This window comes from Pseudoliparis swirei, chromosome 9, assembly GCF_029220125.1.
Source record: "Pseudoliparis swirei isolate HS2019 ecotype Mariana Trench chromosome 9, NWPU_hadal_v1, whole genome shotgun sequence".
Taxonomy (NCBI): Eukaryota; Metazoa; Chordata; class Actinopteri; order Perciformes; family Liparidae; genus Pseudoliparis; species Pseudoliparis swirei.
The window spans coordinates 16,213,569-16,234,679 of NC_079396.1; the positions used below are offsets into that span (position 1 = coordinate 16,213,569).

The following is a 21,111-nucleotide window of genomic DNA, read 5'->3' on the forward strand; positions in this document are numbered from 1 at the left end:
ACCGTTTACAACACATTACCAAGCTTCATCATTTGAAGTATGTCGTTTTCAATTTCTGTCCAGCATCATTTAGTCTTCAGAGTGTCTTTGTTCATTTTTATTTTGTTTCAGTTTATTAGAAGGGCTAATTGTTCATGTTGTTAGCTTGTTTTTGTTCGTCAGGTGGGATGTTTCAAAGTACTGAACTACATTTAGTCCGAACATCGGATACTTAAGGATCTCAAAGTCAGCCATGGTTCTTCTCAGGCCGTAAACTAGTTAATGTGAGAACTGCACATGGTATATTGCAATAATTTAAAATGTTGGTTAGTCAGCATTGGTGAGGAGTACAACAACCTGTAGAACAGCACTGCCCCCATGTGACTAAAGGGAGTGGAGCGAGATACTTTCTTGCTTTTTTGATCAATTTAGTCACGTCAAAAAGTTAAGTTACGTTAAACGGGCCTAATTTTTATGTATTTTTTCCATTCTATAAGCATTTACCTTCTTTCTTAGCATGTTTACCTTAAGTCTAAGTAATTGTAATTCTGTGTACGGAGTAACTGTCTGTTACAGTGTATGAAAGACAATAAACAATAGTGCAGTTACTCAAGACAATTTATTTTTGAAGTACAGATCAGTTTAAAACTGTCCATCGTCTTCATCCTCATCTCCCACACTATCAGCGCCAACCTCCTCGTAATCCTTCTCCAGCGCCGCCATGTCCTCTCTGGCCTCGGAGAACTCTCCCTCCTCCATACCTTCCCCCACATACCAGTGGACAAAGGCACGCTTGGCGTACATCAGATCAAACTTGTGGTCAAGCCGAGCCCAGGCCTCTGCGATAGCAGTGGTGTTGCTCAGCATGCACACGGCCCTCTGGACCTTGGCCAGGTCTCCACCAGGAACTACAGTGGGCGGCTGGTAGTTGATGCCCACCTTGAAACCAGTGGGGCACCAGTCCACAAACTGGATGGAGCGCTTGGTTTTGATGTTGGCAATGGCAACATTCACATCTTTGGGCACCACATCACCACGGTACAAAAGGCAGCAGGCCATGTATTTACCGTGGCGAGGGTCACATTTGACCATCTGATTGGCGGGCTCAAAGCAGGAGTTGGTGATTTCAGACACCGTTAGCTGCTCGTGGTACGCCTTCTCAGCGGAGATGACGGGGGCATAGGTGGCCAGAGGGAAGTGGATACGGGGATATGGCACCAAGTTGGTCTGGAACTCTGTCAGGTCAACATTGAGGGCGCCATCGAACCGAAGGGAAGCGGTGATGGAGGACACAATCTGACTGATCAACCTGTTCAGGTTGGTGTAAGAGGGACGCTCGACATCGAGTTTCCTACAGCAGATATCGTAGATGGCCTCGTTATCGACCATGAAGGAACAGTCGGAGTGCTCCAGGGTGGTGTGGGTGGTCAGGATGGCGTTGTAGGGCTCCACCACAGCGGTGGACACCTGGGGAGCTGGGTAGATGGAGAACTCCAGCTTGGACTTCTTGCCGTAGTCGACAGACAGACGCTCCATCAGCAGAGAGGTGAAGCCAGAGCCGGTGCCACCGCCAAAGCTGTGGAAAATCAGGAAGCCCTGAAGGCCGACGCACCTTTCAGCCTGAGGGCAGAGGGAGATCACACCAATCACATATATGAGATGCAGTACAAGTATTTGGCTTGAAATAGATGTGTTGCTTATTTGAAAACGCCATGATTTATTTGTGCATTAAAAAAAAAGGAGACATTGCAACACGCAACCAAAGCTAAACACACGTGACGGCGGTCAAAGAATGCAGCCGCTCAAGTGCGTAAGACATAAGAAGCGACCGGAGGACAGCGAGTCACATGAGGGAGCAGAACAGTCCTGCCTGCTTCAATATTGCCACAGACAGCAACAATTAATGGAGGTCGTATTATGATGCATTCAGTCAGTTCTGGAACCATTATTAATTGGCGAAGGTATATTATAACGTTGGCATGAAGAGTTCTGATACAATCTTGTAAAATGTTGTTTTTGGCGAGAAACTTCAATAATTAGCCGGTCCAGCCCCTAGACATGCTGCTCCAGGCTGATAGGCTGCTGGGGACGCTTTAGGATACACTGAGCACCTCTCTCCTCTTCTCTCTCGACTTATGGATGAATTTTTCATCTCTCCATTGCACATTATTAACTCTGATCCTCCCCGGAGTCTTTGTGGCTTCACGTCTCATCACACACTCCTCACTAACAACACACTCCTCAGCAATAAAACACTCCTCCCGAGTAACAGACTCCTCCCCATCACACACTCCTCCCTAATAACACACTACTACCTAGTCATAGGGTCCATTGGACCTGGCTGGGTCTGATGCCATGGCTGCTGATGCTCCGCCCACTCCTCTCTGTCTCCATCTGCCTGATGGATTGTGGAGGTCTGGATCGTGGTCCATGCCTACCACCAACTATTCATACAATCTATCATACTAATTTAATGTGTTCTAACTATGTAATGATTCATTCTGGTCTCATTACATCTATTGCACCTGTCCATCATGGAGAGGGATCCTCCTCTGTTGCTCTCCTGAAGGTTTCTTCCCTTTTTTTCCCCGTAAAAGTTTTTTTTATTCATTTCTTTGGAGTTTTTCCTGATCCGATGTGAAGTCCTGGGACAGGATGCCGTATGTGTAAAGATTATAAAGCCCTGAGGCAAATTTGTAATATTGGGCTATATTCAATAAACCTTTTATAACTTTGTACCACAAGTTCTAAGCAGCTTATAAAACATAACTACTAATGCAAGAAATATTTTTTATCAAAGCATATACTTAAAAAAAAAAATACAATAATTAATTTCCTCATCATTTGAACTTTTGACGGTTTACACCGTTATCAGATGAAGTAACGACAGCAGATTCTCTCAGCGGTAGCTACTAAACATTAGTTCTGAGAGCTGGCTAAACTGGTAAGTTACTGGTATCTCTGCTATCATATAAAACGGCTACTTTTGAATATCATGATAATTAGTTCATCTAAATTACAGAAAAATAATGTTTCCCTCTACCCCGAGGTAGATACCGCAATACAATTTGTGAAAGTTTAGATAGTCTTTGAATTGTGCTTATTATATCGTCGCCCCAATATAAAAGAAGGTTGATTGTAATTTAGGGTTATACTGTAGTCATTACACCAAAGTTCAAGTCCACGCTCTCAAAGTGTTCCAGCCCGATTAGGAAAGAACATCTCCTGCTCTGAATTGCCCACCAGTTTGCGGGTCCTGTCCAGCACCAGCTCAATGATCTCTTTGCCGACGGTGTAGTGCCCACGGGCGTAGTTGTTGGCAGCATCCTCCTTGCCAGTGATCAGCTGCTCAGGGTGGAACAGCTGGCGGTAAGTCCCACTGCGCACCTCATCTGAAGAGACGGATTCAAATCAGAAATCACTTGCGGGCTTGATGGGATGACATAAAAGAGGGCTCTGTATTTAATGTGTTTACCGATGACTGTGGGCTCCAGGTCCACAAAGACGGCTCTTGGGACGTGCTTCCCAGCTCCGGTCTCACTGAAGAAGGTGTTGAAGGAATCATCTTTTCCTCCCGTGGTCTTGCCATTGGGCATCAGTCCGTCCGGCTGGATGCCGTGTTCCAGGCAGTAAAGCTCCCAGCAGGCATTGCCAATCTGGACACCAGCCTGACCGACGTGCACCGAGATACACTCACGCTGGAAGGGAAACGAGCAAGTGATAACATCTAACATTAAATGTTGCCATATTTATGTTTTAACCACGTCTAATTAGATTCTTCAGGTCATCATGACATGTAGGAGACGGCTGGAGTCCAGAGGGAGGAAGGAATAAAAGGACTCTTTGTAAAGTACCAGATAACACAACATCATGACCACGTCACCTGACACATACTGCCCATCTATTTAGTCTTAAAATGAATATGTTTATTCAGACGAAGAGATTCATTACACATGAATAAAATCATACTGAGAGAAAAACAAATATTATATACATTTTTATAAATACTCTCTGGAGGGACATCATTTTAATTCTACCAACACCAGACAGAGCTGTGGTCATATTGTTCATAGGCACGCAGATTTCAGAGGCAGTAGCACAAGAAAATATTACAACTTACGTGTTGGATTCTTACATTTTATGAGTAAAACCCTTTCAAAGAAGTGTTCAAATAGAAATATAAGACAGAGACTAGGAGAAATGAAAAGAAAATCAATATAATACACAATATTAAGAACATAACGTTACTAGAATACACTAAATATATTAGTCCTAACATATTGTAACAGGATAAAACACTGCACAGAGGAATGTGACAAGACTAAGTTAATTATAAAATGTTACCCCAACTGGGTCACTGCAGACAGTACAGACGGAAAGTATGTATACATGTTTATAGGCTCTACCTTGTCCATTGGAATGTTTACACTTAAAAATCACAAATAAAACGTGACGTCACATAACTGTTGTTAACGTTAGACCCCCTTAAAGGCCACATGAGCTCAAGCCATTCGTTAACTAATGCCGATACATTGTTTAATCAAAATGTGTGATATGTGGGCTGTGAGCATTAATAAATAAAAGAAAGAAAACTTCGCATTGTTCCACACTCACCATGTTTCCTGAAGCTTTGTCTGAAAGGGATGGAAATGAGGATGACTGGACGGATTTAACTCTCACAACTGCGCTTCAAGGAGTGCTGTGTGAGACGCCAACACCAGGCTCGCTGGAGGAGGCTCTTTATAGTGGCAAGCTACTGAATCCTATTGGTCGAGAGTGACGAGAGCTTCTTTCCTATTGGTTAAGCGAAAGCACCGGTCTTCGTCGCAAGTGTTACTGCCCATGACTGTGAGAATTGCCGTCTACGTTTATACATACCACACATAATAATTTAAAAGACAAATATATCAGTCATTCTAAAGATTTTTATTTTGTGACCGCATCAGTTATTTAAATGAGTTAGAGGACAAAGTTTTATGCTACCATTCATATCGATTTATTTGGTTGATTCCGATCACATTCTCATCATTTGAGCTGGTTTCTATATTGTACCTAGTTAAGCCAAGTGTAAATACTTGCGTATTGTGCTTTTAGGCAATAATGAGCTTTAAGTTGAAGTAATATAGTAGATTAATGTTTTAAAGTGTTCACTTCATAGAGGCTTGCTTTGTCAACCTTTCACTTAAATAGTTGCAACAAACCACTCTGAGGAAGTCTTTGCTCTGTAGGCCACTGAGTCCCGACCCTTTGGTGGCAGAGAGGAGCCTGGAAGGGAAAACACTAAACGGGGTCACAGACCACGGCCACCCCTGAACTCTTTAGTGTGCCGACAGCTGATATTAATGTTGCTTACTGTAACCCAACTCAGCACCACAGTGGCCTCATTTTTAGACTGGCTGGAACATTATATTCACTTAACAAATGACATTTGAATGAATAAATCCTTTGACTGTCACTGACTTCAGACCAGTGGAGGCCGGTGCAGTGCTGTTCATACTTCTGTAAGATAAAAAATTAGCTTTAAGAATTACTTTTAACGCCATATATATAAATCAATTAACAGGCTGATCACTTCTGTCTCGACAAAAACACGTGAAAAATAGCCAGAAGGCTTTCATCCTCCTGCTTTGGATTCAGCCACGCCTTGCCGACGCCCAATTATTTGAAATGCTGTATTTGCATGCAGTTTGAAGTCCTCAGAGCGAGCTGCCCGATATCGGACAGTGACAACTCGTTACCCTGTCAGGCGACTCCAACTCTTCAGTTGCTATACTGAGGAAAGATATAGAATCCAAACTGGATCAAACTTAAGATTACTAAATAAATAATTTGTTGGGTCATTTGCATTATCTTTTGCTAAATGCTAATGTTCGCTATACATCATCTGTACTCTACAATCATTTAAAAACCAAACGTGACCAATTTAAAGCCGCGGTTTCAACGAATTCAGGGAAGAATCAATGTCGAAAATCAACACCAAGACGTAGAAACAGACACACACATAACCAACTGGTTTACAGCTTTCATTTGTTGTTGAGAAATTACAACAACCGCAACAAAGTAGTTTTTTCCCCCCATTTTATTTTTTACAAAGTCTCCACTGCTGCAGCATTGCACTTAGATGCTCCTGTAAAACAAGAAGAAAAGTATTATTAGTTGTTGAATTTAAATAACCAAACAGATGTTAACCGACCAACTTCCTGCCCGGATTTGTCCCGAGGCATGAAGAGGCACACGTTTGCAGATAACATCCATTTAACGGCTGAAATTCAGAAGCATTCGAAAGTTTGATATAAACAGAAAAAAAGAGCAAATACATTTCACCCGACTATTTCTTTGTATTTTCTCAAATCAAATGGTGCCGCCTCGTCCACTGTTATGCATTACTCGGACCCTTTCACAGACAGTCTTTTATTCATGAGCGACTAGTGCTTTTCCCATCACGAGTCAAAGTTTCTGCAGTGAAAAGGGTTGTATATACATTTCCTTATTTTAAGTGTTTGAATTGGACCGTTTTAATTTACTGTTAAACAATTACAGTTGTACAAAGATGCATTCTCCTCCTACAAAGAGGAACAACTTTAGATTTGAGAGAAGAATATAGCTTGAGCAAACCTAAATCATGCATGATTTTAGTACAGCTTTAAAGCACTCAGTGTTATGGATCAATCCATTCCGGAACAATTAACAAGTTACTACGATTCAGACTACAGAGACCCACAACTGTATGCTTCATCCTTCTTCATGCACGATGAATGATTTTCATATCAATGAACACAGCCACATGAGAACAGGCTCTTACTTTGCTACAATAGAGTCATTCTTTGCCAGCCTCAGGATGGAGTCGTCAGACTCACCCTGTAGGACGAAAAAAATAAAAGCCGTTAAAAAAATCGCTGCGCATTTATAAGAAAATATCATGCAAAAGCAAGTTTCAACTGTCATAACAAAGTTACAAAATGTCCTGTACTTTTAATTATTAATGAAGGATGAAAGAAAACGATCCCACAAATAATGCCGTCCTGTAAACTACTAAGCAGCTAAAATGACCACAAATGGAAATTGGTGTTGATCGTTAGTTTTATTAGACTGTGGTGGGAAGTCACGGGTCACGTAACCCCAAATTCTATACATCAAAAAAAGGAAATACTTCAATCTGGTGCACCAAGAGCTAACTTGAGAAGCTACAGCTACAAAAAACTCAACAAGTGTGTTCCATTGTTTTTAAGTGTTGAAAAGTAGTCCTACGGTGTAATGGAGATATTTGTACATAACTTAAGTATTTCTATAAATGTAACTCTATACTTCGACTCCCCAGGAAAAGTTTTCTACTTCACTATTAGTATTTGACAATTAGATAGCCTGTTTGCTACTTATTCTGCATATTCTGTTTCTTAAGCTATGCTGCTTCAAACTGTAGAAAGTAGTTGAAATGAGCTCCACAAGCGAAAACATCTGAAAAACATGCATAACTACATAGCAAAAACATTGCGTTGTACAATGTGACAAACATATCAGCTTAAATCTTTCCTAAAACACTCTTGATGACTGAAAAACATGTGACAGCGGGGAAACAACAAAGCAACAGATATTCAGCTGAGACTTACCATTCTGCGGATGGCGCCACAGATGGCGTAGGTCTTGAACTGACCATTGAAGCGTCCGGTCACCTTGTCAACCTGCAGGACAGAGAACGTTGGATTAGGAATGCGCGATATAAACGATATACGATATAAACGATAAAAAATGGCCTACGATAGAGATCTTAGTTATATTGCTCTATCGCGATATTGCATGTTTGACGCGATCTATCCATGACCCGCGAAATATAAAGTGCCACGAGTGTCACGATGTGTACAGGATGTGGACCCAGCGGATGTGGACCCAGCGGGACGGGCGGTGATCGCGGGAGGCGCGAGGCAGGAACGGGTAGGCACTAGGCAGACGGATGATCGGCTGGCTGCTGACGGAACGAGTAATCCTCTGGCGGGTGTACATTACGTATAACAATAACGCATGTGACAATAGTACAATGATCCCACAACTCGTGGGTGTCAAGCTGGGGTTCTTATAGTCCCGTTGATTTGTGATTGCTTGCTGGTGTGTGCGCCGCGGCAGCGGAGTCCGGCCACGCCCCCACCGCGACAAGACCGGTGACACGGTCGCGACCGTGACAACGAGCTGCAACCGTCTGCAACGCATCGTCCGCGACCCGCGAAATTTAAAAAGAGCCACGAGCTGCGACCGGCATCAACGCATCATCATCTAAGTAAATATGGCTGAAAGCCAAACGGAGGAGCTGGTGAAAAAGAAAGGTGCAACTTCCATCATTTGGAATTGGTTCGGATTTAAGCGGACCGACGAGCAGCAGCAAGCTATACTCTGTAGAGTGTGTGGGGCAACAATTCTGGCTAAGAGCGGTAACACGACTAACCTGTTTTACCACCTCAAAACGAAACATATCGGTGAATACCATGAGAGCCAGGCAATGCAGCCAACCCCAAGCTCAAGTCCGAAGAACGCAGTAAAGAAAAAACAGGAAATGGTTCTGAAATGGTTCTATTATGATTTACAGTATATATCGTGATATATATCGGTATCGCAATAGCTGCAATGTATATCGCAATATGGATTTTAGGCCATATCGCCCATCCCTACGTTGGATCAGAACTGATGAAGTCAAAATCAGCCACTGCATAACTTTTATGCCCACTATGTTACAACCCAACACGTATAGAAAAACGAACTTGATCTTTACATATAAAACAAGTTTCATCACAAGAATATTAAATAAATTCAGTCCTTGTCTGTAAAGATTAAACAAATGAAGAACTCTCTTTGCACTGTTGATCCACCCAGATTAATGATAATCCATGAATTGCTGCCAAAAGTCATTTTCTTATTGTTCCATGGCAATGCACCCTTTTATATATAAAATGGTCCCGCTTCATGCTATATGTTACAGTACCTGTTCTTACTAATTAAACCATACTCCCATCAGGGCGCTGTGGGTTGTTACTCATGTGGCTAACTATGCAAATATTTACCACCAGCCTTGTGTTTGAATTTACTTGGTGTGTATTTGTAAAACAGAAGGCAGGGTTTTTCCTGCATAGAGAAAATTTGGGCGCCCGCCTAAGCTGTTTTTCCGAGCGCCTAAGGCAAAAAAAAGTCTGCGATGGAAGGAAAAAAAAGTGTTAATCACGTGCATGTCAGCGAATATGTTGTCAATAGTATGTTTCAAGTAGGCTACAGCCGAACCCTCGTTCTGTTTTGATCAATAGTAATCGAGTTGATAAGCGTGTCTTCTTGTCTGATCAATACGCAACTGTGAGGTGCGCGAATGGACAGAGCGGCCAGCTGCTGATCACTAAACAGCCCGACGTGCCCGATAGACCCAAACATTTTTTTTGGGGAGCACCGAAGACCCATTTTGACCAAGGAAAAACCCTGGAAGGTAGGTACAACATGTGTTGCAAAGCCCTTAATGAGTAGCAAGCTATTAAAATTCACTCATACTCTGACGGTATTGGGGTTAATGCATACAAATTCCATCTATGTTGACAATTGGCCTCATGCGAGAACCATCCGTAACAGACTTGTGCGTAACATGGCACATTCAGCGATTGTCTCACAGGGAGTTTACACCCTCAGCCCGTATCCAAGTGTAATATACAAATAAAAACATGTAACACGGCAAATCTGTTCATTTTATGAATCTTGTACTGCAATTTTTGTTCCGACTTAATCAGCTGGAAAAGTGTTCATAATATATTACGAAATAGCACACTAAGATGACAATAAAAGCATTGTTGGTCTTGATACTTAGTCTTTAGTAGATTATAAGAGTTCTTAAATACAACTGGTATTAACCATTAACACAGCATGTCAATTAGTTCTTTAATCAGGACACAGTAATGTACTTTAATGCTTTCTATTACACATGGCAGTATAACTGTAAGACTGAAATTCTCCACTTACCTCAGCAATGTTGATCTGGACGGAGGCATGGTCCTTGGCTCCAATGATTCGGTTACTAGCAGAGCTGCAATACACATGTGCAATTTATTGTTCATCTAAATCAAATCTCACCATCATTTACACCAATTATATGAATAACAAAGCTTTCAGCTAAGCCTTAATGCCTTAGCTGAAAGCCCAAACAATTTAATATTCCTTAAAAGCAGGCCAGACCCCAGAAATGTTAGTACTTTAAATAAATAAACTACATAGAAATCACATTAATCCAGAAAGTTATATGGGGATCATTTGTCTGAAGAATCAATACTGTAAAATCAATAATTTTTAAAGACAATACTATTAAACGAGAAATCACTGCAATCATGTAAGGCTTTGAACTCAAGGACTTTTACTTTGAGTAGAATATTTTCAGTGCAGTTCAAATACACAGTGCAGTTAAATACTAACGTAAATAAAGGATGTACTACTTCTAGTGCAGGATTAGTACTTCGACATATATAAAGGATGTAATACTTTAAGTGCAGTTTTAGTACTTTATTATAAATAAAGGATCTAATATGTTCAGTGCAGTATTAGTAGAATGAAAGGATGCAATACTTTGCACACAGCAACACTCACCATTTACGTGGGATGTAAAGGTCCACAAATTCACCGGAGTCGTTCTGCATGTTTACAGGTTGTTCGGGTGGTCGCCGACAAATCTGAAAGAAATGTGGCAAAATCATAAATAACATTTCGCATATTTCGTGCGCTAGCGAGCTCACGTTAGTCACTGCGCCAAAACTATAGGAGACGCTTCATGTGTTCACGGTCCCTTGTTCCCACAACCACGTGGATATATATGTATATTACCGGATAAAAAAACAAAGTGGATTTAATGCAATGCGAGTCTTCAGAATTACCAGCAATTACAGTTAGCACAGTTAGCTCATCGCGGCCGCATGTGGCAGCTAACACACTGGGGAAACGTCTGACGTTTACACACAATGTCCCCGGTAAACACCCTCCAAAGGCCATCTACATCTACACAGACACGTCAACTTAACATCTCACCGAAAATGTAGGCTATTTCAAGATATGAACCGTATTTTAACCCTTTTGAAGACAAGAGCGCGAGAGACACCCACCGTATACGACAAATGACCGACAGGAAAGGAAGAGCTGCTGATCCGGAAGTAGAAATCTTTGTCTCTCGCCACCTGCTGGCTCGGTGTTGGTACTACACACGACCTGCCCCAAATAGCCAAAAGTGTGTAGACACCCTGCATAAAACCTTGAGCCATGGAATGTTTCTCGTTGTGTGTATATTTATTTATTTAAAAAGGGACAATGTTCTCGATGTAGGCTTTCCAACAGATGTTGAACCAGGCAGCAGGGATTTGATCTCATTCAGAGCATCAGTGAGGTCTAACACTGATCAGATCTGGTGGACGTTTCAGTCATGTGTAATACACACCAGATCAGCTCACCATCCAACACATGATGTGTTGGATGGTGAGCTCAGATCTCTGTGCAGGCCAGGCACGTTTTTCAGCAGAAAACAGGGAAGACCATTTCATTACGGAGCTGGTTTTGTGGATCAACATATTGTATTCATACACTCTGTCATATTCATTGAATGTATTTTAACTCTAAATCTGTCCTTCTGTACACATTACATCTATTGCATCTGTCCATCCTAGGAGAGGGATCCTCCTCTGTTGCTCTCCTCCAGGTTTCTTCCCTTTTTTTCCCCCTGAAGGGTTATTTGGGAGTTTTTCCTGGTCCGATGTGAGGTTTTGGGGCAGGGATGTCTATGTGTACAGATTGTAAAGCACTCCGAGACAAATTTGTAATTTGTGAAATTGGGCTATACAAATAAACTGAATTGAATTGAATTGAATTGAATATTGAACCAGATTTAGGCCTCCCCAAATAGTTACCACAAAGCTAGGAACACATTATTGTCTAAAATCTTGTATGCTGGAGCAGGATTTGCATACCCCAAACAATGTAAAGCAGCCCCAGTACACAAACAAACATGACCACAGATGCTGAGCTACTGTATATAGTGTCTGTGTAAGTGACGACAAGAAGTCCACATTTAGCTTACACTTGAATTTCATTATGTTTATTTAGGGTACAGTCACCTCAACCATGGTAACATTATTTCGTTCACATTATGTAAAAGAATAGTTTTCACATTTGTATTGAACACAAATATTCTGAAAGTATCAAGTTGTTATTGTTTGCACATTACACGATACATAATAAAAGTGTGATAAACGTATGCTGCACACGTACCACATTTTACAAAACACGTAGGGTTTTTTCTCCACAAAATTGAATTCCCCATGGTAACATCTATGACAACGCCAACATTACAGCAATTTATAGCGTTTAATCTCGTAAAAGTTCCACAATGACTGTTTCAACAGAAACATTTTATTCATCCTACCATAAAGGATGGACTTTTAAATATTAATATATCTATACTGTGTTTATTTGTAACCTATGCATATCTAAAACTATATACATCGGCACAGCTAATACAAAATCTGTCTTAAATATAGAAAAAAAACTAACATCTCGATTTAAACAGTAAACTTCTTCAAATAATATCCCTTATATTACAAATGCAAGAGTGGCAACTAATCCAGGACTAGGACTTTTCCTGATGTGTGACGCATGTACACCCCACAGCGAGATTGAAGGGACACTTGCACCACGTGGGATTGTTGCCTTTGCGTATCATGTGGTAGACTGACACCTGGATGAAGATGGGTTTGGAGATCATGTGCTTCACAGTGCACTCCTTGCACTTAGCAAAGTGTATCAGCGAGGGCTCTCGGTCTGCTGTAGAATCGACACTGAAAAAAAATGCAATGTGTCAATTAAGCATAAATAAGGAAATGCATAAATTACAAAGGAATACATTTCTCTTATTTTTACAACATCTTTAAAAAATCAAATAATGTGGTATACTATATAATGAAATATACATGAAGAAAAACAATTGAATAGAAGAGTAGATAAATAGGGTAATTAGTAATAATAAAAAAATACATAAAAAAGAAAATTGAAAATTGTCACATTTGACCAATTAATTGAGACCGACGTTTGTTTAAAAAGAAATGTGATACACAATCTTATTGTTGACGCACAACATCATTTCCAAAATGGTATGTATAATATAATTTTCTTATTTGTTGTTGGCAGGTTTTTTCAGCCATAGGAACTAAGGCAGCTGGTTATTTCAGGAATTTGGAAAGATTTAATAAATGTTCTTGTTCCAGCAGTACATTTAAGTTATTTCACAGATAAAAGAATTGATTTGATATATTGGAGGAAAGCAGAGTTTGAACTTCTCACTTTAACGCTCTTCCATTTTTGACACAATGCCTTTCAGGAATGAGTGATAGATGTTTGCCTTTAACATCTTCCTATTTTGATAATGTACCATTAGTGAAGAACAGCTTCTCTCCTCTCTTCCTGCAAACAGAAATAAAACTCACCTCATACTCCAGGGAGCAACTGAAGCGTGTTCGAGCTCCGACACGTGTTTAAAGTCCGGCTTGTGAAACTCAGTGACAAGTTTACAGTTTTGGTCACATGAAGGCTGGCTCCACACCGTCCCCATCAGTCCCAGTGACAACTGGAAACACAAGTAATATATATATATATATATATAAATTATATATAACATAAAGGCTGGCTCCACACCGTCCCCATCAGTCCAAGTGACAACTGGAAACACAAGTAATATATATATATATATATAATATAAATATCGATAAATGTTATAGTCACATTATCAACATAATTTGCGTTTCCTGTCCCTCCTCACGATCGAGTAAAAATGCACAAAATGCACAAGAAACACAACTGTAACACACTTTAATAATCATAATTATCGTCATATTGTTGCAAAAATATATTCTTACATCACCTGCTTCTGTGAATGAAATTGTGTTTTGATTACATTTTCAGTCCAAATAATTTTTTGCAGGTAATGTTTTACAATAATTTGTGCATGTATCGTTTGGCACAAGATACCTCCAACGATCAGGACCTTTCTTTAGTAGCAGAAAGTATATAGTCAAATATGTCTGCACTGCATGTAAAATACATTAAAATTTTTAAGTACAAAAAGGAATAACCTTGAAAGCACATTAAGTTAATTTTTGTTTTAAATGTATCACTTAAATGTATAAATCTATTAATCTGTGAAAGGTTACTGAGGTTTAAACTGTTAGTTTTCTTTCAGATTATTGACAGTACTCACCAAAAGAGCAGTGAAGTTCATGACGGGGCTAAAAACAGAAGCAAATGCCTTGAAAACAGAGTGAAGCGAAGGTGATCCCTCTCCTGTTGTCTAAACTCTGGTGTCCTCTTTCACTGAGCTTTCTACTCTCTCTCAAAGCAGTTTTTATAACGCCAATGGTGAGAAACATTTGCATCACTGGGGAATCACCAGCAGCAGCATCATGGACTAGACTATCACCAAGAGGGTGTTGTCATCTCAATTTTAGATTTACCTGTGACACTTGATTTCATTCGTATTCCACAACTATCTTCCAGAAATAATACAAAGAGCTGTGGATTTCCTTTTTTAAATTTGACTTCATTACAATGTTGCTACCTACTATTGCAAAAGTGTTACTTTTTTGAAGACTTACAAGCATTAAACTCTTTTATAAATTATGTGTTTGAATCTACAGAATTATACGTTGGACTAAAAACCAAAACCTACCATAACCTTAATGCAGGACCTGATGCACAGAGGTATAGAATGGCTTAATCCATTTTATATGGTATAAGTACATTTTTATATGACACATTTATATTTGAATGATATGTTGTCTGATAAAGTTGAAAGAGTACATTAGAGCGCATACCTTCGCATATCACAAGATTGGGCATTAAATTACAAACATTTTGGCATTAGTTGCATGCTAATTGGATAAAAATTGACCAAGCTATGGTAAAAAGAAGATTTTGACCTTTTCATGACCTTGACCTTTGACCCGATCGATCCCAAAATCTAATCAAATGGTCCCCGGATAATAACCAATCATCACACCAAATTGTATGCGATTCGGTTAAATACTTTTTGTGTTATGCGAGTAACACGCATACAAATAAATAAATGAATACACGGCGATCAAAACATAACCTTCCGCATTTTCAATGCGAAGGTAATCAAAGAAAAAGACTAAACAAAAAGAATATTTATCAGTGTGGAATTGCACAGCGCTGTGTCATCCCGCCTCTTCTCCTGATACAAGGAAACAAACCACAACAAGTATGTGGGCAAGTGAAAGGGATAGCTCCTGAATAATTACCAGGGATTCCCCACGTATGACAACATCTCTACGCCACACACCCACACAGAAATTGCTTAGAAAAGCCCAGACAAACCACATGAGGCTATCCTCATGACACCATCAGCAGGCACGTACGTAACAAGTGTCCCGCCTCTCCACCCTTCGACACACCCTTCGAAGTCGTCACAACTCGTAACAACACTAGTGCCGATGCTTCGAAGCGTGTGTCGAGTAATGGAGGGGGCGTTTCCTCGAAGCGCGTATCGAGGCTTGCTTCATTTAGGGGAGGAGCCAAAAATGATGACGTCCGAAGCCTCGCTGCCCGGCTGTACCACGTGACTGCTTCGGGAAGTGGTTCAGATTTTGCCGGGAGGTTTGACAGCAATATAAACCCCTCAGGCTCCATTCAACATGTGGGTTGTTGGTTGAGAGTTTGGAGAGTTTAGAGAGAGAAAGATAGTTTGGAGAGTGAGGAGAGAAGGAGAGGTGATAAGATGAGAGTGTGCTCACCTGTGTGCGCGCATCACGGCTGAGCGATGCGCGCGCTACTCGCTGTGAGCACTGCGCGTGCAGACAGCATTTAACGGAGCGGTCTGATCGTTCTTTTAATGAAGTATCGATACTAAAAATATGCTAAATCACATTGTGTTTAACGTACGGGTACTTTGTTAGTATCGATACACCGTGCCAGCAGCAGATGTAGCGGACTAACATTCAAGCTAACCTAACTTCCCAAACACTGTCGACATCTGAACGCTGATTGGCCGAGACGCGACACGTCCCATCAAAGATGTTTTATTGCGAAGAGCACCACTTCACATTTACTCCGCGTCTCACTGCAATCTCAACGGCAGCGGGCCAGGTGAAAAAAATAATGAATCGGAACGCGTCTCTGATATTGTTCAGGGGGCCGGTCCAAATGTGGAGGCGGGCCGGATTCGGCCCGCGGGCCGTAGTTTGGGGACCACTGCTCATGAGGCTTCATCTCACCATCACTAGTCGGCACATCTCGTAACAACACTAGTAATTACCAAGGCCACTGGTTCTGCTGTTGTTCAATGTTAAAGATGACAGGACCAATGGTGTCTCAAATGCACCTTTTTTTTACTAATCTGGATGTTTCACTAAAGAAACAATTTATCATACACAATATTAAATACCTCGCTGGCACTTTATGGGTAGGAGCCTCTTTGAAAACACAGCTCTGTGGGAAGTTTTGTCTTTAAAAAAAAGAACCTTTTAAAAAAAACTTTTAATCGCGATTAATGAATTTCAAAATGTGCGATTAATTAGTTAAATTTTTTTTATCGATTGACAGCCCTAGTTCATACACATGCTGATCAGTGGATCTCCAGGACCTTTCCATGACTTTAAACCACATTTCCATGATTAAACATTCTGTGAAAACCCTGTGTATAATTCAATTCAATTCAAATTACAAATTTGTCTCGGAGTGCTTTACAATCTGTACACATAGACATCCCTGTCCCAAAACCTCACATCGGATCAGGAAAAACTCCCAAATAACCCTTCAGGGGGATAAAAGGGAAGAAACCTTCAGGAGAGCAACAGAGGAGGATCCCTCTCCAGGATGGACAGGTGCAATAGATGTAATGTGTACAGAAGGACAGATTTAGAGTTAAAATACATTCAATGAAGATGACAGAGTGTAGTAGGCATATTCCACGATGGAGACCTCCACAATCCATCAGGCAGATGGAGGTAGAGAGGAGGAGTGGGCGGAGTCTCAACAGGACAGTGGCGCAGTTGGTAGCAGGAATTCCACGACACAGACCTCGATGATCCATCAGGCAGATAGGATCTATGCTGTCTCATAGGGTCCGATGACCCTATGAGACGTGAAGTCAGAAGGACTCCGGGTAGAAAGTATCCATGAACAAGTGAGAAGATGTAGTATTTAAACTAACAATGAGAATTCCAAAGCATACCGTATATATACCGTGTAAATTAACATTTGAATATAACACATTTGCATTACTTTTCCAAATATTTCGGGGATTTAATTTTTTTCAATTACTTTTCTTGGCCTGGACATAGCCATTTAAAAATTCCATGACTTTTCCAGGTTTTCCATGACCGTACGAACCCTGTTTTGAATAAAGGGTTGAAAATTACAGTTTTTTTGTTTTTTTATCCGATTAATTGGTTAATCGAAAAAATAATGATCTTCCTTTGGACAGTTTTTGGTTATCTGTTGCCAAGGAGTTCCCCATTCTGGCCAACAAAGCTATTTTGACATTGCTTCCGTTTTCAACCACATATCTGTGTGAGCTGAGCTTCTCAAGCTTGACTCCGATAAAAACTAAAATCAGAGAGACTGAGAGCTGTTGAGGAAGAGCTTCGTGTGTGTCTTTTTACCATTACTGCCAGGATATCCATTTTGTGTTCATCGAAAGAGGCCCCGGTTTCACACTAAGCACTAAGTGAGTAATACATTTAGAAACTATATTATTAACGATATGTATTGTATGTACTGTGTTAGAGTGTCATTTTGTGACATTTTGGTTGGTGGTGTGCCCCAGGATTTCTTAAATATAAAAAATGTGCCGCGGCTCAAAAAAGGTTGAAAATCACTGTGATAGACAATGCTTGATCCCTTGATTTTGGTGAGCTGTGAAGGTTCAACTGGGACCAAACTACTGAAGAGGTATACAATAGATTAATGTTAATGCATGCAGTGGGAGAGGCTGATCTGCAAGCAAGTGCAGAATTTCGAGCAAAAATAGTTTTTGAGATCATAAAAGAATGTGTTGCTCTCGATTTGAGCAAACAAACTGGTTATGGACAAAGCTGCTCACTCTGTTTGGGGCATCATAACACATTAAGAAACATAAGGCTGTATGCATGTAACACATGGGATTTGAAGGAAAACATGAGGTGTATTTTTTTATAAATTATCATACAAACCATTGATTGATAATATGTTTTAATTATAACAACTGACCCACGCCATTTCTTTTTGCCGTCTTTCATTGAGACTCTGTTAAAGTTTGGACTGATATGCTTTAATTATTTTGACACTCCACTTTCCTTAATGCTTTTAGGTATAAAACATCTGGGACCATAGGGTATCTATATGGGTGGATATTATTTTTAATAAACTTTTCTACCCAACATGGGAAATACTTTCTGTGATACTACTGATCATTTGCATAGGATGTAAATCTTGAGGTGCATAATTGTCCAATATGTTGATAATTTTCTGGATACTGGGATGATACCCCACGAGCATATTTGCGTCTTGACCACCGACACATTGACAACCAGGTCAGCAACACTGATTCGTGACAAATCAACAATGATAAAGTCATGTCACATTATGAAGGATACATTTGCATACTCCCTCGTATTGTATCGATTTATAACTATGCCTCATAGTTAAAGTTGATGACATTTCTCAGAGAGCAGTGAGTCACTTTCAATGCCAAGTCCTTTTTGTTGCTTTCCTCCTTTCCACCTAGCGACAACAACCTGGGGATTTAGCTCAGAGTGTGCATGTTTTCCGGTGAAAACAAATGTATAACATTCGTCAATACCGAAGAATTTCTAGAATTACAAAAATTAAACAGAATTGAAATCAGGTGAGGGAGGCTGTCGTGACTTTGTCGCTGCCACCATATTCACATGGCGTGACGGCAGCCATTTAATGTTTATGTCACGCTGGGTGGAAAGTAGTCAGACTGCAAAAAGCTCTGGTTAAGCGGCCTAAACATCTAACTTGTGGACCCTAAGAAAAGAGGACAACTGGACAGCAGAATTGAAGGAAAGACCACGTGACCTGCATTGTTATTATTTGACACGAGTTCAGCTGGCAAGTAGCTAACTTACTGGCTAAAATTGACATGAGAAAGCATTAGGGATGGGTACCGTTTAGGTTTTTTCCCATACCGGTGCTAAACCGGTACTTTTAAAACGATACCGGTGCCTACTTTATTTTTTAAACGCACAATGAGGACATTAAAAACCTCTTCGGCCATATTCCCTGTAGAAGCCGTTATCATGGAGCACTGACAAACAACGGATATCAGACTGTTAACATACACAATATATGTTCTCCATTATATGATGTGATATGTATTGTCATGTGCAGACCTTATAGGGTTAATCCTGTCACTGTTTTGATGGGCAAAGAGAACAACCAATCAGAGGGACTGAAGATGACACGTGACAAATAAAGTTTTGCTTCTGACAGCGAGAGGTCCACTGAAACAAAGTGACGCCCCACGGTCTTTATTCCTCCGTCATTATATTCCCGGTAACACCGGGTAAACAGCCGGGATCGCTGTACATCAACACATCTGCTAGCAGACTGTCATGCTCGTAGCTCGTAGCTAGCTACGAGCTAGCTTTAACATGGTTATAATGGCTAATTTATTATTTCTTGGGCTACTTTTATGAATGCAAGACTTGCAATCAAGATACGGTACTAATCTGAGTTCCGGCTGCTCGTCATCATCGGTCTCCCCGTCGCGCCCAGCCTGACTCAGGTGTGCTCCACACGGCCACGCCTCCGCTGTCAGAGTTAAATATGAGAGGCTCAACCTGCTGACAGGGCGGAGTCACCTGAGAAGTTCATAACAATAGTTTTTTTCATTTTCAATCGGCTCAGGCATCGGAAAGAAGCACCGGAATGTGCGTTGCGTTTCGGTCTGGGTAATACCGGTTGTATTGGAACCGGGACCATATTGGCACCGGTTTCCGGTACCCAACCCTAGAAAGCATTGCCTTGTGGTACAACATACTATTTGGTCAGACGTGACATCTCCAGGCTGTCGGCCTATCAGTTCTATATATTAGTAACGTGACAGGTCAAATTGCGCTGCTGCCTTACGGTGACCAGACGTCACAGTGTCAAGTGTATCCCGAGTCTCAACGAATATCTGTAATACGGTTCAAGATTTTCAACATTCGCTCACAAATTGTCCCAATTTTAATCACAGTTAATAATAATACCAGTAATAATTGTTTGAAGTGCTTACATAGACATTTGACATGTTATTTCTCATTCATAATCATTATTTGTGGGGCAAATATCATTGACAACAATCTGAAACTAGCAGCTCAGATTGGGAAGTTATTTTCATGCTTTAGCCTATGAAGTTAATGAATAGACCAAAAAGAGATTTGTACCATTTTTCGTTGCCAGAGAATGGGTCACAGAAAGACGCTGTCTACGGGGTTGAAAGTTGCACTCCATAAGTAAGGTGCACACACCAATGATCTGTGCAAAAGAGTGTGTGCACAAACCTGTGGTACACTTAAAGGGTCCCAGTTGACAAACACAAATATCACCTGGCAAACAAACACCTGCTAGCTAACGTTACTAATCAGACTGGTCCATCGGTGGTATTTCCTTCAACCTTGAATCCAGCGCTTCCCTCGGTTGGGATTATTTTGGAGATCTTTACAGACGTATCTGTCCATGTTTCAAAAGTTTTAACACTCAGCTGAGGTACACATGGTCGGACCACTTCATTATAGCTATTTAGCCGCCTGACTATTTACTAGGATGTTCCTTTTCACCATAACGTGAGACCAAAATGGCCGCCATGTAAAACTAGAGAATTAAACCACACTTTAGCATTTCATCAAGGCGTTGTTGCATTTTTGTTGTTGAAACCTTGTTATATTCCTGTGGAAGACCAGGGATGCTTTGTTGATTTTGGGTAATAAAAGCAAACAGGTTGGTTGATGGAGGAAGTCCAAGAAAGAGAGAGCAGGAAGAAAAGATGGTCACACACCGAATGGAAATGATATCAAACATTGTTAGTGTTGTTAGTGTTGTTGCGGGGTTGGGTTTTATAGCCATTTGAGTAGTATTCCT

At 40.7% G+C, this 21,111-nt stretch overlaps 2 protein-coding genes across 4 annotated transcripts; both read right to left on the minus strand.

The window, feature by feature from the left end:
- Positions 1–579: 579 nt before the first annotated feature.
- On the minus strand, positions 580–5,943 carry LOC130198983 (tubulin alpha chain-like). 2 transcript variants are annotated; one of them, XM_056422128.1, is made up of 5 exons: positions 4,594–5,943; positions 4,115–4,170; positions 3,455–3,677; positions 3,223–3,371; positions 580–1,599 (listed from the first exon to the last, which is right to left on the minus strand). In XM_056422128.1, exons 3-5 carry the CDS (start codon positions 3,573–3,575, stop codon positions 622–624), a joined length of 1,248 nt encoding a protein of 415 aa, XP_056278103.1. In that variant the 5' UTR covers positions 3,576–3,677; positions 4,115–4,170; positions 4,594–5,943; the 3' UTR covers positions 580–621. The 2 variants fall into 2 exon arrangements, with proteins under 2 accessions (XP_056278103.1, XP_056278102.1); XM_056422127.1 differs by lacking the exon at positions 4,115–4,170.
- Positions 5,944–6,040: 97 nt separating this feature from the next.
- On the minus strand, positions 6,041–11,126 carry rps21 (ribosomal protein S21). 2 transcript variants are annotated; one of them, XM_056422130.1, is made up of 6 exons: positions 11,088–11,126; positions 10,579–10,661; positions 9,961–10,024; positions 7,587–7,658; positions 6,782–6,837; positions 6,041–6,106 (listed from the first exon to the last, which is right to left on the minus strand). In XM_056422130.1, the coding sequence occupies exons 2-6, from the start codon at positions 10,626–10,628 to the stop codon at positions 6,097–6,099; spliced, it is 252 nt and encodes an 83-aa protein (XP_056278105.1). In that variant the 5' UTR covers positions 10,629–10,661; positions 11,088–11,126; the 3' UTR covers positions 6,041–6,096. The 2 variants fall into 2 exon arrangements, with proteins under 2 accessions (XP_056278105.1, XP_056278104.1); XM_056422129.1 differs by having other exon boundaries at positions 11,014–11,102.
- Positions 11,127–21,111: the final 9,985 nt, after the last annotated feature.